Source organism: Mytilus trossulus, chromosome 2 (assembly GCF_036588685.1).
Source record: "Mytilus trossulus isolate FHL-02 chromosome 2, PNRI_Mtr1.1.1.hap1, whole genome shotgun sequence".
Classification (NCBI taxonomy): domain Eukaryota; kingdom Metazoa; phylum Mollusca; class Bivalvia; order Mytilida; family Mytilidae; genus Mytilus; species Mytilus trossulus.
This window is the reverse complement of record NC_086374.1, coordinates 56,773,327-56,791,311: the sequence shown is the minus strand read 5'-3', so window position 1 is coordinate 56,791,311 and position 17,985 is coordinate 56,773,327. Positions and strand designations below refer to the sequence as shown.

At 32.5% G+C, this 17,985-nt stretch overlaps 1 protein-coding gene across 1 annotated transcript in view; it reads right to left on the bottom strand.

Annotated features, from left to right (window-relative positions):
* Nucleotides 1-17,207, bottom strand: part of LOC134705884 (probable serine/threonine-protein kinase pats1) — a 74,721-nt gene extending 57,514 nt beyond the window's left edge. Inside the window, exon 1 of the mRNA XM_063564599.1 lies at nt 16,958-17,207. Within this exon, the coding sequence (XP_063420669.1) occupies nt 16,958-17,207 (250 nt within the window). The remainder of the gene's footprint in view (nt 1-16,957) is intronic.
* Nucleotides 17,208-17,985: the final 778 nt, after the last annotated feature.

Below are 17,985 nucleotides of genomic sequence, written 5' to 3'. Positions count from 1 at the left end.
GTAATTTGAAAAATTGTAGTAAAAATGGAAATATCAAAAAAATTCTAAAAGACAAATTTGTAAAATAAAACCCTTGATACTAGAAAAATTGAGTTAAACTAAATATTATTATAAAAATTGTAAAAAAATAGACAAAATTTCTAAAATTTAACATTTAAATATAACAATACTTGAGAAAAAAAGAGAAAAAGGCTATTTCATTTGTGCAAATTTTTTAATTTTTGTTCATTATTTTGTTGTATCTAATATGAAGCATACTTCAACAAAATTGATAATTAGATAATAATAAGATAATTTGTAAAATTACTATATATAATGAGTAATTTTTATATACAAACTCTCGTGGAGTCATTAATTTGTGACCAACATTAAAATATGCCCAAATTAAGGACCACTTTGTAAAAAAAACCACTAAAGACTAGAATATGCCGTTTAACCATCCTAAGACATGTCTTACTCCCGAGATAGTTTTGTGAAACTGGTGCTAGAGACTCAAGGATAAAGTTGAACATGACACCAGTTGATTGTACAGATGCAGCATCATATCTTATAGTGTGACTATTGAGACAATCATATTAATGAAACTCGCTTTATTATCTGTATGTGTTGGAATTAATAGTGAACATTTAACTTAGATATTTTAAATGAATCAGTCTTTATGAAATACCCAAACTAATTCCTTTGTGAAATAGAGATCCTCATCACACTCAATTACCTACATTTTCACTAAACTTGACTTGTAAAAAACAATGTTTATTGAGTATTCTTTAACGCTAGGTTTCAACTGGTTGTAGATTGATTAGCCCCTAATTAATTTCTGTTTTTATAACACTTAATCTGTAACAAATTATTCAACCTATGCCAACATTTTTTCACACAATTTTATAACTAAATTTCAAAAATGTTGGCATAGGTTGAATGAACCGATTGTAGGTGCCTGTTTGATTATGTATTATGTTGATATTAAGACAAAGTACGTAGAGTAGTGTCTTAAATATTAAATGTATTTTTATGAGCATGCGAAACAGGGAAAATGTGAGATTTTTTTTTCTGAAATCGATAAAAAAAACCAACAAAAAACAAGGGAAAATTATAAGAGTGTTAAAATATATATATATATAAATAAAATAAAAGCTATAACATAAATTTCCATACGTTTCGGCCATTACGGCCTTCTTCATTGGAATAAATTACAACATTGAAACAAAAATTACATCGCTTGGATACATTACGTTATAAAATCTTCTATGACGTTCATTTGCCGCGTTTTTCGCTTTTTTAATATAAATATTTTATTATCGTTCGTACATTGTGTTGAGTCCTTCAGGTTCTTAAGATGTTTTTTTTTTATCCAAAAGGCTTCTTTAGTTTTTCTGTAAGTTTCTGTCCCAAATACTCTTTCTATAGCGGTACCTTTTCAATTTGTCATCGAATTATTGTGCTGAATGAAATGGTTGGCTACTGGATCTTCTGTTTTTGTATTTTTGAAAAGTTCAATAGCATCCGTTGATATAAGTGTATCACCCGTTCGTCCTACACATATGACTTTTTTCACATTTAGTACAATTTATAGCATATACTACGCAATTTATTTGTCCCTGAATAATTGCATATGCTACGCTTACGGTTTTATTGTATAAAAGAACATCCCTAGATGTCACTTATATCGTATCTTAAGAAAAAGAATTAAACATTATAATATGTCAATATCACTGTTGTTTTTTTACAGGTGAATGAATATTGTAAATGTGCACCCTAAAAGTACAAATGTCAATCTCGATCCATATTTGGCAATATAAAAATCATATTAGTGCTAATATATAAACTATAGATATAACCCCCTTTGAAATATTTCAATTTATTTTGCTATAAACGTATATATGTATGAGCGTCCAGCTGTCAAAACAAGACTCTACGTTTTTCTTGAAATTCTAGCTTTAATCTCTGACCCAAATTTAAGAAAATCGTCACCAGTGAAGACAACGACGTAATCGAAATTTCCATGAGGTTTGTTCTCCTCTTTCCAATGATCAATCGCAAATACTGCCGTGTTATTCTGTTAACTTAATTCGATAAAATACGTTGACTGGACAGTATACTAATAGGAAGTTGAATCAAATCAGTGAATATTGATTTGAGAGCAAAAGCCCCTTCAAAGTTAAATTTATTGGGTTGTCAAATTCATATAATTGCATGTAACGAATCTAATTTGGAATATTTTTTTTTGATAAATGTGTTCATTGTTACTATACTATATATAAAAATATTAATTTTCGCGAACCATTTAGGTCATGGAAATTCCAAAATATGGCATCAGTAAGGAGAGTTGTTCAAATAATGTGAATACACAGAACCCCCATCCAAATTATCTTTAGCTAAAAGTATTCATCATTTTCTATTTTATATGTACTAACAACATTCCATTTTTCTATAATTTCGATTAAAATATTCCAAAATCTGAGTTAAAATAGATCGAATGCCCCAAATAAACATTGTCTGACTGGTTGAAGTACTGTCGCGTCGATGATTAGCATAATAAGCCTCGATGTAAAGCACACGCTTCACAGGAATAAGGAGAGTTTTACAATTAATTTGAATACATATCCCCTCAATCCAATTTATGTATTGCTGAAAATAATCAAGTGTTCATTATTTCTGTTTTGATTCTGCTCACAACATTCCATTTTTTCTATAATTCCGATTTAAATATGTGGAACCCGCCGATAAAAATAGATGGCCTCAATCACGTGGCCTCTAGGATTTAATAGCAACGCAAAAAATTCCGTTAATATAAACACCCTGAGTTCTACGATGTTACATAAACCGAATCACACATACAGATCTTTGCGCTCAAATGTAATTCTTGGTGACGTATACGGATAACTTCGTTTACGAAAATTTATACACACTTTATCATTAACATATTACCAGGTTTTTGCATATTCACGTTTTTTCTATGCTGAACTGTAGTCGAATTCAATTCTATACATTTTTTTTACGTCAAGCAATAGGAGTAAGAATATATTTTTGGCGCCATATTAACAAACATCATCACCATCAACAAAATTATTTACCGGTATTTTTGTGAAATTTCAGTTATATAGTTTATCAATTAGAGAAATTTTGGTAAGTATTACTTATTAATGTTAAGGTTCTACTGATGTGCTTCTCTAGACCTTTTTGACGGTCCGTTTTATTCCATTTATTTCAATACTATCTCCGATGACAGACATGTCAACTCGACCTATTCGTGTCGAAAGTGAAAATCCAATCTATTTGATGAAATAATTTCTTCTTCAACGGTTCATGCATTATTTTTGTATTATTTGATAAACAAACTCATTCACGTTGCATGTTTGCATGAAAATGGTTATGTATTAGTGAATTGTATTTAAAGGGCGATGCAACATGCGAGGTCAGTGCGCGATCACGTGACATTATTATTTGTAAACAAACATGCTCTCCGTGTAACACGTGTCTGAATTATCCTTTCAAAGTGTTATGAATCTTTCAATCACTATTTTATGATATATTTCTTTTTGTTATTAGGTTTGCATATCAGTAGTCCAAGTGAATTAGAAATAGTTCTGAGTTGTGAGTTTTTTTTTAATTTTTTTTATAGAATTAGAAGGTAAGTCTACATAAGTTATATTTAACTTAAGTCTAAAAAGATGACTCCACTTTCCCTCTATATTTAAAACCCGCTTACTAATTAAAACAGCATTTGCTCCCCTTGAACGCTAATCTGCCCCTTCCTCGTCATTTCCCTTTAAATTTGCGCAAAAGTCATACTTTTAGTCCATTTACATTAACGGCTGATTTGTGATTTTACCATCTCAACTGCAATTTTCATATTGAACACATTTGACCATTCAGTATGAGTTCCATTGTTTTTTGTCTTATATGAAGGAGGTTTTAGGTCATGTTTTCCTAAACACCTTATTGCTATTTGTCTGTCTGGATTGTTAAAACCACAAAATCAGATAGTGATGAATATGCAAGTTTTCCACAATCCCGGAAAATACACCTTATCGCTATTTAGTCCAATCTGGGAAAACAGTCATATGTACAACTTCCTGTTTGGGTCATGCGGCCAAAACAGAGGTTTTTTTGTAGAGAGCTGAGGGAGGAAAAACTCTAAAAAGCGATCATCAAGAAACTTTAATAGAGTATGATCCACTTTTTTCGAAATTAAAATTGAAGTAAAAAATTATTTTGTTTAAAGTATTTACGGTAAGTTTAAACAGGTCTCATTGAAAAGTATTGTGCAAGGTGAATTGTTCCAACGGCCCCCAGATAGCTTCAACTGGATGACAAAGTTGTGTAATTTTAGAACTTATCCGGTATGGAATAAATAGCGATTAGGTGTATTGACATCCATGAAAAAATATAGGAAGTAAGATACATGTAACTCCCCTTTAGGTTTTGATAAATATTGGATATGGCATTTAGAAGTTAAAAAACTTTATTCTTTGAATATGTTTCTAGCGTAACATGCACGCTTAGTACTGCTTTTTATACGTCCGTCAAAGACGGGACGTATTATGGTATACAAATGTCCGGTGTCCGTCCGTCCGTCTGTCCGTCCGTCCGTCTGTCCGTCCGTCCGTCCGTCCGTCTGTCCGTCCGTCTGTCTGTCCGGCGTAAACACGTTGCACCGTAACTTGAGAACGACTTATTAAAATTTCATGAAACTTAATATAGTTGTTTCTTATGATGGTCAAATGATCTGTATACTTTTTCGTGAAAATAAGATTAAAACTTTTTAAGTTACGGCACATTGTAACTTAGACAGGGGTGTGTTTTTTTCACATGTCGCACCGTATCTCAAAAACAATTCTTGATTATGGCTTAAAACTTTAAACACTTCTTAGTTATATTAATCTTAATATCTGTATACTTTTTGGTGATGATTCAAAATTTCATATTTGAGTTATTGAGTATTTTGTAAAAAAAAGAAAAAAGGGGAGGGGAACCATTTAGGTCACGGACATTCCAAAATATGGCATCAGTAAGGAGAGTTGTACAAATAATGTGAATACACAGAACCCCCATCCAAATTTTCTTTAGCTATAAGAATTTATCTTTTTCTATTTTATATGTACTAACAATATTCCATTTTTCTATAATTTCGATTTAAATGTGCCAAAATCTGAGTTCAATAGGTCGAATGCCCCAAATAAACATTCCCTGATTGGTTGAAGTACTCTGGCGTCGATGTAAAGCAAAGCAAGCCTCGATGTAAGCACACGCTTCACATGAATAAGGAGAGTTTTACAAATAATTTGAATACATATCCCCTCAATCCAATTTATGTATTGCTGAAAATAATCAAGTGTTCATTATTTTCTGTTTTGATTCTGCCCACACCATTCCATTTTTTCTATAATTCCGATTTAAATATGCGAAACACCGCAATGAAAATAGATGGCCTCAATGGTCAACACAACGTTAAGATTTTCCGTTAATATGTTAACATCTTGAACTTCGACCCTGGGTTCAAAGGTTTTAATGAACCGAATCACAAATGTAATCCTTATGAAGTGTACAGGCAATTTCGTTTACAGAAATATATAACATAAGGGTACCCAAATTGCACCGAGTACCAAAAGTGCACCTATTTAGAAAAAATAGCAAAAAAAAATCTTACAAGATTTCCTAGAGGCTAAACAATTTGTATTTAGATTTGATACTATGCACGTCTTTCAACATAGGTAAACATATAAAGATATACACAAAACTTTCATAGTATTTATCAACAGATGGACTGTTGACTGAAAAAAGCAAAATGTACGAAAACGTCATCATGCGACGTCATTTAAACGTCTTCTTTTTAAAATTAGCAAATACAATCTTATTAGAAGTATCCATTTGGTAAAATATGAAGAGTAAGCATGGACAAATATCTAATTGTTCAAAATATTTGAAAAAAATAAACAAAGCTCAGTTATTAGACTTTCGACGACGTGAATTTAAGCATGGATGCAATTTGGGTACTCCTCATTACAGAATCATGGATAGTTTGGAGGTTGATTCAAACCCTTTTTCTAATGACTCAATAAGGATTAAAAATTAAATTGGTGTACCTATACAATGAAGAAGGATAGGGCTACAAAATAAACACAGTATGGACATTTTTTTCTTGATCATAAAAAAAACATAGGTGAAAAAACTGTCAAAATAGGTGCAATTTGGGTACCGTCACGTTACACACTTTATCAGTAAAATATTGCCATGCTTCTGCATTTCACATTTTTTAAATGATGAACTTTAATCAAACTTAATTCTATACAAATTTTATTACGTAAAGTAATAGGGGTATGAATATTTTAAGCGACAATTTAAGCAGAACATCGCCATCATCAAAATTATTTATCGTTATCATTGTGAAATCTCACTTACATAGGGGTTATTAATGTAGAGTAATTTTGGTTAGTATGTCTTATTATAATGTTCTCGAGATGTGCTTCTCTAGACATTTGACGGTCAGTTTAATCCCATTTATCTCAATATTATCCCCAATGACAGAAATGTCAATCCGATCTTATTCGAGTCAAAATCTATTCTATGCAGTAATTCTGTATTATTTGATAATCAATCACATTCACGTTACATATTTGCATGATAAACCTTGGGTTCTGTAAGAGTGAACTGTAGTATATATGCAGGATCAATGCGTCAGTGCGCCGATCCTGTTCGGAGTTGTGATTTCTATACAGTTTTAGAAGGTAAGTCTAAATAAGTCATTATTAAAGAATGGGAATGGAGTGGTCCTGATCCCAAATTCCTAAAAAGAAACGTGAAATCCCGAAGTCACAACTTTTAAAAATATCAAATCTTCCCTCCCGAAATTTTAAATAGACATCCCGGTTCCCAAAAGGGTCAATAGAACATGGGTTTTTATGTCAGGTTTGTTTGCATGAAATCTCTAATAAAAAAATCCTAGTGATAGAAAGATAAACAGATAAGCAACTGCCTAGGGCCAACAAGGAAGGGGGAAAAGCCAGTATTAGTACTATTTTGCAGAACGATAAACAGATGAGTAGACAGACCCAGGGGATGGGAAAATTTAGTTGATTATATATGAAATCATTTGAAGCATGACGGGAGTGGGCAACCCTCTGGTCTGTCAGAGTCCCCCCTTTATGGAAAGTTCTGGATCCGCCACTGAGATTTGCAGGTTTTCTTTGCAAAAATACCTTAAAATATCACCAACTCTGGCTGAGCACACAGTTTGATTAATTTCAGCTCATTAGCTGGGCTCACTGGCTAAACATTTTCATTACAGTTCACTGGCAAATATTTTATGATATTCATGTGTAGATACATGTAATCTGATAATCTATACATGTGTGTGAGGAGAAGTTAATAATTAGCAGGCTTTCGTCTTTAAAAAATGTCATAGGCCAAGTTATGGAGGTGAAAAAGCCAGTAACAGAATGATGAACAGATGATCAGGTTTTCTTCGTATACAAATTAATGTAGATCCCTTGAAATTTCCCCCACTGAGGACACAAATTGATTAACATTAGCTCATTAACTGCACTCACTCACCATTAATTTCATAGCAGCTCACTAGCTCATACAATGTATGTAGAAAAGCTGATAACATGTACATACATGAGGGAGTTAATGCCCTTTACTGTAGGGCATCAAACAGTCATTCTCAGGCTATTGTTAGCTTTAAATTGGTTAAAATTTAACTGCATGTTTCGAATAATTATCATTACGGTTATTTTTGGAATACAAATAGTGTGATTTGTCAAATTCAGATGATTTTTTAATCGTCTGGAAAAAAGTGTACATTTTATGAGAGGGGGATAGGAGGGTCCTGATCCCGAAATCCCGGACTTAAAGAAACGAAATCAAGAGGTCCCGAATTCTAATAAAGTAAATCCCGACATCCCGAAATCCGAAAAAAAAGGATTCCTGGATCCCGAAAGGGTCAATCCCGAAATCCCGAGCTTAAAAACACCAGATCCCGGAGTCCCGATAAAGGTCCCATCCCCTTTCTTTTATTGTCATGTCTAAGAATTACTGTTTAATCTTCATTTGGCAAGAATACTTCAATATGATACATGTACCCCCATTACTACCCTCATACATGTATATGGACAGACCATATGTTATCCTATGTCATTTGAAATTGTGACGCCAGAATCAAACCCCCTCCCCTTAAATAAGGAGATTTTGCACCATTGTGTCTATGATTATTCTCTCGAACTTATTTCAGTGTCTACATTTATTGAATAAAAACTAAACATTAACACAAAAGGAAATATTCATTGTATTTCAAACATTTTTTATAAATGAGGGGGCCACTATATACTTTTAATAATAAAGAATATAAGTCCTGGAATTTAACCAAATTAATGGCCATGTTTTGATAAGATAATACCAGTATAGTTCGTAGGGAAAGTTTCTTCAAAAGAAAAATACTGATGTGCCCTTATTTACTAAGAAGTGTTTTTTACAACAAAAGAAAAGCTTTTATCACATGAAATTGATCCCTCATTTCATGTGTAGTCATAACATTGAAGGGCTACTCTCATTCGAGGGGTTGTTCTCAAAATGTTGGATCGATTTCTTCATAACGACAGTTTTCTTTTCTTGACCATCGTAAATGAAAAAGTTGAGACGTGAAAACTATGCTTGAAATACGCGTGTCACTCAAACGATTTTAAAGTAGTCTCCCTGATCAATTACCTATATCAAAGTCAAAGGATAATTCAAGTTTTAAATCGGAGATTTTTCTTTCCGTTTAACATTTATTGTGACAACAACAGCTTTCTTTTCTAAACTATCTTTACAAGGAGAGGAGACGTCAACAGAGTTCTTCAAACACGTGAGTCGAAAAGTGGTAAATAACTTCTGTATGTGACATTTAGTGGAAGCCATTCAACCATATCATTTTGTCAAACAATTCAATCAACACCTTTATTGATAAGTCCTTTGTTGTCGATAGCTGTAAATTGCAATCAGCTGATAATTGATTTTCTATCCAAATCTTAATGAGGTCAAGGTAAATTCCGAGTATTGTCTGATAAGTTAAAGTCCGAGAAACTCGAAAAAAGTAAATAAACAAGATGGAGGAAAATAAATCTTTCTATATATTTCTTTAGCCAAATTCTTTTGCAAATGACGAATTTTATCGCCACAATTATTATTTTTTCGCAAATTGGAAAAAATGGCGACCGTCAGCGGAAACCCTGTGTGAGGACACCCTATCAAGCTTGCGCTCGTGTTGTGTTAAAACATTTTTAGTATGCTGAAAAATACCAACAATAGAAAAATAAACAAATAATCGATATTGTAAAATATCATTGGTTGAAGAGCCAATGATCTTCATACAAAGATATAGGAAGATGTGGTGTGAGTGCCAATGAGACAACTCTCCATCCAAATAACAATTTAAAAAGTAAACCATTATAGGTTAAAGTACGGCCTTCAACACGGAGCCTTGGCTCACACCGAACAACAAGCCATAAAGGGCCCCAAAATTACTAGTGTAAAACCATTCAAACGGGAAAACCAACGGTCTAATCTATATAAACAAAACGAGAAACGAGTAACACGTATATATTACATAAACAAACGACAACTACTGTACATCAGATTCCTGACTTAGGACAGGTGCAAACATTTGCAGCGGGATTAAACGTTTTAATGGATCCAAACCTTCTCCCTTTTTCTGAAACAGTAGCATAACATCACAACATTGAAAAACATACGATAAAATATCAATTGGCAGACTTAACTCAATCAAAAAACGTATGATTACACAATGAACGAATAAATTTGATCTGCGATATCTGAATACAAATGCACAGTTAATACATAAAATATATCAACCATAAAATACAACTAATTTAATTTACACCACAACTGTTGGAAAAAACCTTTATGTCTATCATGTATATAACTTATCTCATTCTAGTCCATTCAACTGACAGAATCAGTGTAAAATTCATGTATTCTTTAATATCATGTATAATAATGGACTATTCTTTTATATAGCACTATCTGTTAGCCATTTAGAGGTCTTTTGCATTTAAAGTTCAGTTTAAGTGGGCTTATTTTGCGAAAACGAACTCAATTTCCAGATCATAGTTTACATTTTCTTCATATTTTGCTGTGTCAAAATAACCTCGATATCAAGGACAACATATAGACCCAAAAACGGCCTATCACACATGAGATTTTAGCTGGAAAGATTGCAATTGGAGTATTTAACCATTGCAACTTTTTAATTTGATCTCCTCCACTAATTGAAGTAGAATATTTAATGAAGTTGTGTCCACATTTTGTAATATGTTTATACATGTATAGAAATGATGTTGAGCCTGTTTTATAAATTGAAAAGGTTACATTTTCCCCCCTTATTTCAAAATCTTAGCTTGAATGTAGTGCCCATACTTTCCAAAACTGTTCAGGGTTCAACCTCTGCGGTCTTACAAAGCTGCGCCCTGCCGGGAATCTGGTTGTAACATGTACAACAATCAAAGATCAACCCACACTAAACTGAATGTAATTAAAAGACATCTAGAGGTTGATATCAGAGGCGGATTTAGGGGGGGGCGGGTCCCCCGCGTTTTGAGAAAAAATTTGGTTGCTTATATAGGGAATCACTGAATCGTGACTGGAGCGAGCCCCCTCTTAGGTCAGTCAGTGGGCCCCCACTTAAGAAAATTTCAGGATCCGCCACTGGATATACAGTATCGAACAGAAGATCAAAAAGGGAACAATATGGTGAATTTTAGAGATTTATATTATTTCATGTACATGCATTTGAAATATTTAAGATATATTGTTCGATTTTTTTAGTTCTAGGTTCCACGGTGACCTAGCTTCCATTTTAGAAAACTCTGATTTAAATGCTAGTCTATCAGAGGGATATTTCCTTTTAATTGGTTGTAGATATGGAATCTTATTTTACCATGAAGTCAGATTTGAAAATGACTTTGGGAATGAAGATGTCGTAAAGACTGAATGTCAGTTTTAGTTTTATATATGTACTTTATAATTTTAGTCTTGCATGTATATAATTATGTGTAAATATATCACTGATTCAGTGGCAATGGTAAATAGACACTGACAAGTCTTAAATAATATTTTATAGTTTTGAATGTTTTGTCCATTGACTAAAACTAGGTGGAGGTTTGTGTGTTCTTATTTCCAACAGAGGTAAACTCAACATATATCAATATGTGCATGAAGCAAATTGAAAGTTGCTAAATACGGAATGATTATACCACAAGAAAGTTTTAACCTGTGTATATATACTTAATAAAATATGATTAAAAAAATCATGTCTTTTTCAGGACTTCCGAATCCAACCATGTAGTATGGAATGTTTTTGAGATATGGTTTTGGTCAATGGATGCTAATGAAGGACCTGTAGTACAAAGTATATCACTGGATTTAGCTCTTTGTCTAAGTGTATTATTAAAGAACTTTGCTTTGATCTCAGTTCATTGTTATGCAATTCATTCTTTGTGAAATAAAGATTTGACAGAAAAATCTCATGTACAAGGATTTGTCAAAGTAGTATCACCTCTATTTACAATGTAAGTATTAGGGAGATAAAAGCATTCTATTTTGATTTGAACCAAACATATTATAAAAAAAGAACAAATTTACCCGAGAATGCTACTCCCACTACTAGCAATATGATGCTAGGTTGTTTTAATACATCTGTAGACTGTACTGCCTACTGATGACTCGGTCCTGAATGTAAATGGTCCTTCAACTATGTGGTGAAAAATTATAAGGCCTATCTAGGCTTATCAATTTCTAAAACTATATGTCATTGTACATGCTTGAAATTTTTATACAACCACAAAAATGTTTGCAGTTAAAATACATGTAGGTATCCTGTCGTCGTCTTCCCAAGACGGATGGTTTCCAGATAATGACTTCATAATATTTATAATCATAAAAGGAAACTTAGGATTGCTTTGGGGGGTTATATACGGGGGAAAATATAGTCCCTAAGGTTTATGAAAAAGGGTTCCAAAGGTGCCCAAAACAAGCATTAATCTTGTGTCAGTACAAAAGTTGTGTACAAGTATTTCAATTGTTCTGAAATTGTACCATAATAGTTAATACCATGAGTAGAAGGTTGGGGTCTATTTTGTGGGTTATGGGGCAAACAGTCTAGGAATTGAGGGCCAAAAACAAACATTTTTTGTAGATTCAATACAATAAATTGGAGTTATCTTTCTTTGTCCAGAATGGTTGTTGAATTACCTAAAACCATTGCTTTATGAAATCTTCTTTGAAAATTGGAGTTATCTTTCTCTGTCCAGAATAGTAGTTTAATCGACTTAAAATAATGCTATATATACAATATACAATGCAAAATTGACTTAACTACCAACTGATAAATTTAAGTAGTCTTTAATAGCCATTCAGTGATTACAAGCACTTTGATTATCATTCTAGGGTTATGCCCTTTCACAAATGGAAAAATTTCTCAAGTTTGTCTCAACTAAATTTAATGAAATGTGTATATAATGCTTATTACCTCTAAACTCAGTTTAAGTTCAATTTTTAGCAGCTTCACTTATACAGTTCTTGATTTATGTACCTTTATAACGTTATCTGCTAGCGGGGGCATCATCACCATGACTGTATGACATTTATACTTTAATACTTTATGATGTATTAAAATGAGTAGTTGAATAATCATTGTTGCAAACTCCATTAAAAATTTGATTTGAGATAATTTTTATACGACCGCAAAAATTGAAAACTTTTTGGTTGTACATTGGTATCACGTTGGCATCATCGTCTTCATCCAAAGACATTCGGTTTTCGCACTCTAACTTCAGTAAAAGTAAAATAGAAATATATGAAATTTAGACACAAGGTTTATGACCATGAAAGGAAGGCTGGGATTGATTTTGGGTATTTTTGTCTCAACAGTTTAGGAATAAGGGGCCAAATTAGCATTGTTCTTGGTTTTTGCTCTATAACTTAAGTATTAGTAAACAGAAATCTATGATATTTTAACATAAGGTCTATGGCCACATAAGGAGGGTTGGGATAGATTTTGGGAATTTTAGTTCCAACAGTGTAGGATTTAGGGGCCAAAAACAGGTCCCAAATAAGCATTTTTCTTGATTTTTGAACAATAACTTTAGTATAAGTTAATAGAAATCTATAAAGGTTTATGACCACAAAAGGAAGGTTTGGATTGATTTTGGGAGTTTTGGTCCCAAGGAATAAGGGGCCAAAATTAAACTTTGTTTGATTTCATCAAAAAAATGAATTATTGTGCTTCTTTGATATGCCAAATCTAACCGTGTCCAAATTCTTAATTTTATGTCCTGTTTTCTAATTGGTCTACATTAAGGTCCAAAGGGTCAAAAATTAAAATAAGCTTGATTTTAATAAAAAAAAAATAATTCTTGGTTTTTTTTTATATGGTGAGTCTTAACATATACTTAGATTTTTGATTATGGGCCCAGTTTTCAAGTTGGTCCAAATCGGGGTCAAAAATTATTATACTAAGTATTGTGCAAAAGCAAGAAATTTTCAATTGCGTAGTATTCTGCAATAGAAAGAAATCTTCAATTGCACAGTATTGTTCAATAACAAGAAATGTTCAATTGCACAGTATTGCACAATAGCAAGAAATATCTAATTGCACAATATTGCGCAATAGCAAGAAATTTTCAATTGCACAGTATTGCCAATAGCCAGAAATATTCAATTGCACAGGATTGTCCCGTTTTCAAATGGTCTACATTAAGTTCCAAAGGGTCAAAAATTTAACTTTGTTTCATTTCAACAAAAATGTAATTCTTAGGGTTCAAACGCATTGATCTCAGCAATTTCTTGACTGTCGTTTCCTCAATAACTGCATTATACAGTTTCTAATCATTATTCATTAAAAACAATTTTATTATACCAATGTCTCACACACAACATATTATAGTATACTGTTGTCTATCAGTCCATCATCCACACTTCAGACAACTAGAAAACACTTCCCCCTACTTTCAAGAAACTTTGTTGAAATGTTTATATCTATTGACATTAGCTCCGCATCGATTTTATAAATTTCAGAATTTTCATTTCCATGTTATGAAGAGAGTTTTTATCCTTAAAAAAGAGAGAATTTTCCAATTTCGGACAATAACACAAAAATGCATCCATCACCTTTAATAAACTTTGGTGAATTGTTTACACTATTGACCTAAGGTCCCTTTTGATTGTAATAAATTTCAGATAATACATTTCTGTGTTATGAATCTTTATATATGCTTAAAAAAAGAAGGGATTTTATAGTTTTTGGACACCTATAAGTGCAGGAGTTTCTGGCTACATTGAAAACCCATTGGAGGCCTGTAGCTGTTGTCTACTCTATGGTAGGGTTGTTGTCACTTTGACACTTTCCTCATTTCCCATCTCATTTATTCACATAAATACTTCCACATCATTTTATAAAACTTTGGTGAATTGTCTATGTCTGTTGGCTTCAGCTACATTTCAAAATTTAAAACAAGATTAACAACTACAGGTCCCCAAATAGCCTTCAACAATGACAAAAGCTCATACAGCACAGTCGGCTATAAAAGACCTTAAAATGACAAATATAAAACAAATGAAATGAGAAAACAAATAGACTAATAATTGTACAAAACAAAATGGTTCAACCTTTAAGCAAGCTTAAAAGGAATCAAGACATATCATGCGAATAATGTGCAGCTATTTATTAACAAACTCCATATTCAAACACTCAAGCAACTAATTCATAGAGAGGGATGGAAGTTAAAGCCCCCTTTTTTATCAGTCAATGCATTTGAATGAAGACATGTACACATCAACTCAATTTGTTAATACACATTTCAAGTCTAGCTTTCAATGCATTTGTAACGACCTTTAACCCCACTGACAATTTGCGTCTGTGTCCATACTTGTCTTCTCTTCAAAATATATTAAAGTTTATAATAATGAAATTACTTCCACTTCAAACTGCTCAGTCTGAAAAGACCATGTTTTCTGCTCAACCAGTAAGGTAGAGCCTATTTTTTACTTGATAAGACTCGACAGTACTTCAAGACCAAACAACTAATTGTTTATGCGCATTAGCTTTCTCAACTTGATTGTGACATGGAAGCTCTATCACGTTGTGTCAAGCTCGGCAACAAGCGGTAGATAAGAACTTCGTGTTTTCGCGTATCCCATGGATTTCAATTATGAGGTACGCGTCAAAATACATAAAGTAAACATAATTGAGAAACAGTCGCCATAAATCTTAAGAATAAATCAAACAAAAGTTTACGCAAAAGACTAACTCTCAGAATTTATGTACAGTTGAGCTACCAACACAACTAGTTCTTACTTGTAGTTTCGATCTACGGGCACTAATTTAAACTTTTAAACAACTTATTCCTGTAAAACATTGAACGACCTTTTAATGAAGTTTAATTTTATATATACGGCTTAATTGCCAAAATCTTAAAAAAAAAAAAAAAAAAAAATATGCAGTGTATTATGCCATTAACGATGATAACGGAACACACTTTGTCTGTATTTATATTGTATGTTTCTCTGTAAACTTGTACCTAGTTTTTAGAGAATAAAGTATCTAAAGTATCTAAAGTCAAGATTTCACGTGCTCTCGCAATGTATCTTACTAAATTTATTCTTTATCTTATGTATAAAGCAACCATTTTAAGAAATCGATATTTGAATATAATCACTTTTATGATGCTACAATGGCTGGAGAGATTGAAAACAAATTTCGATACGATGGCATTTCTTGTTTAAAATTTGAAGATGACCATCTGAATTTAGTACGAACTCAAAATCCTAGCTTTCTGTTTACCTTAAATAATTAAATGCAGAAATTTGTCAGAAATGTGCCAAACAACATAACAGCGTGTAATTCAGTAATATCAATATACAACTGAGATAGCTGTAAAATTGAAGAAAATACAAGTTGATTAGAAAAAGAAATAAACAAATTAAAAGGTGACTATCAAAATTCAGTCCGAACTAATACAATAACTTATCAAAAATTAACTATCAATTAAATTCCTTTTATTTTACAGCAATTGACCAAAGTACCAAACAAACCAACATTCCCTAAGATCAATATATGACTGAGATAGCTGTCTAGTTTGATGAAAATCCAAGTCGAGTTGAAAAATTTATAAAAATTCTAACGATGACTATTTAAATTTAGTCTAAAATTCTATTTTTTAACCTAGATTGATCAAATCCTTAAAGTTGACAACAATACACCAAACTACATATCAATCTGGAATTCAATTAATAAGCAATCTATATGACTAAGATAGCTGTATGATTTTATGAAATCTAAGTTGATTAGAAAAAGTTATAGAACTAATTAAAGAATGAAAAAAATTCCAGTATGAAAAAATATCTACCAGTGATTTCTTCAAATAAATTTCAAGAAAGATAGTGCTTTCAAATAAAGTCACAAAAACTATATGTCACTGACCTTTTTACCTATCAATTAAACTTACTTGACAGCATGAACCAAACTACCAAGTAACATGAAATTTTGTAAGATCAATATAATTATAATTGAGTTAGATGGGGAGATTTAGACAAGTCAAGACTAAATTTGAAGGTCAAGACTGGTCGGGACATGACCATTTCAGACTACACCAAGATTATCAAACACTAAATCAGACTAATTAAGTAAAGTCGAGACCAACGTCAGTTAAGTACAGTTAATGTCGAGTCTTATCAAGTAAAAGCTGTAGTATTAGGTCGAGCACAAAATATGGTCTTTATAGACTCTGAGCAGTGTGTATTGTTAAGGGTATGATTGTTACTTGATGTAAATTACCAAAGCTAAACTTTTAATGGTTATATTCTTTTCTTGTTCGGATTTGATATTCATACCATACCTCTTTTTTCAATCACATGGCATATATTATATCTGAATGTTGAACTTGTAAAAAATGGAAATTACCTGAATCGGAAATCCATTCCTTTTTCTTTAAATCTATTTTGCATTTTCTTACTTCAATATTAATTCCATTCGTACTGTTTACACCGTTTATATCTTTTTTCATCAATCGTCTTAATAAACAAGTTTTTCCGACCCCACTTTCACCGACAATCATAACTCTTACGTAATACCGTACGGCGGTACCGGTACTGGCTGCTTTCAAAAACATATCTCTGTCATGAACAGACATTTCCTTTATTACAAGTGGCATTTCTGTAAAAGAAAAATGTAATTATACCTTAGCATTCTTGATATGGTGAAAACATCTTGAGTATACATTTTATTTCTGGGTACCTTAAAAACAGGTTTTCTACAGCTACAGGCAAATTTCGTTAACCGCGGACTAAATTGTGCAAATTTAATGACCGAAGACCAATAAATAGACCAGTGCTGACTCGTAGGCATCGTCAAGCTCAACATCAATGGTCACTTGGTCATAACAATTGGACGTTGAGACAGCGGTCTCAAAAATGAAGATTCCTCCTACATCATATTGATGGGCGCATGCACATATGACGTCCTCCTAATACAGCATAGAGGAAACAACACATCCTTTGAACTACAGCGTTTGGTGGTGGGGGTTTGACAGTTTGGGGATATTTTTTTTTGACTGCAAAATTGACCTTTATATTCTGGATGGGACCATGACGAGTCAAAAATATCGCAATAAAATCATTCCGCACATCGGTGTGCCACATTTTGACAATCACAATTTGCAACTGGACCAATATTCATGGACGATAATGTTAGGCCACACAGAACAGGTATTGTGTCAGATTATTTACACTAGTAGGCAATCGAAACTTCTCCTTGGCCGACCATGTCATCGGATATGAATCCCAATGAGCATGTATGGGGTTATATTCGTCGAACAATCATCAACATGGTTCATGTTTTTCAGAATTTGGAAAAATAAGGAGCAGCCTTGATTGAAGCATGGCAAAGAATTCCTGTTAGAATATTAGTTCAAAGCATAAGTCTGGATGAAC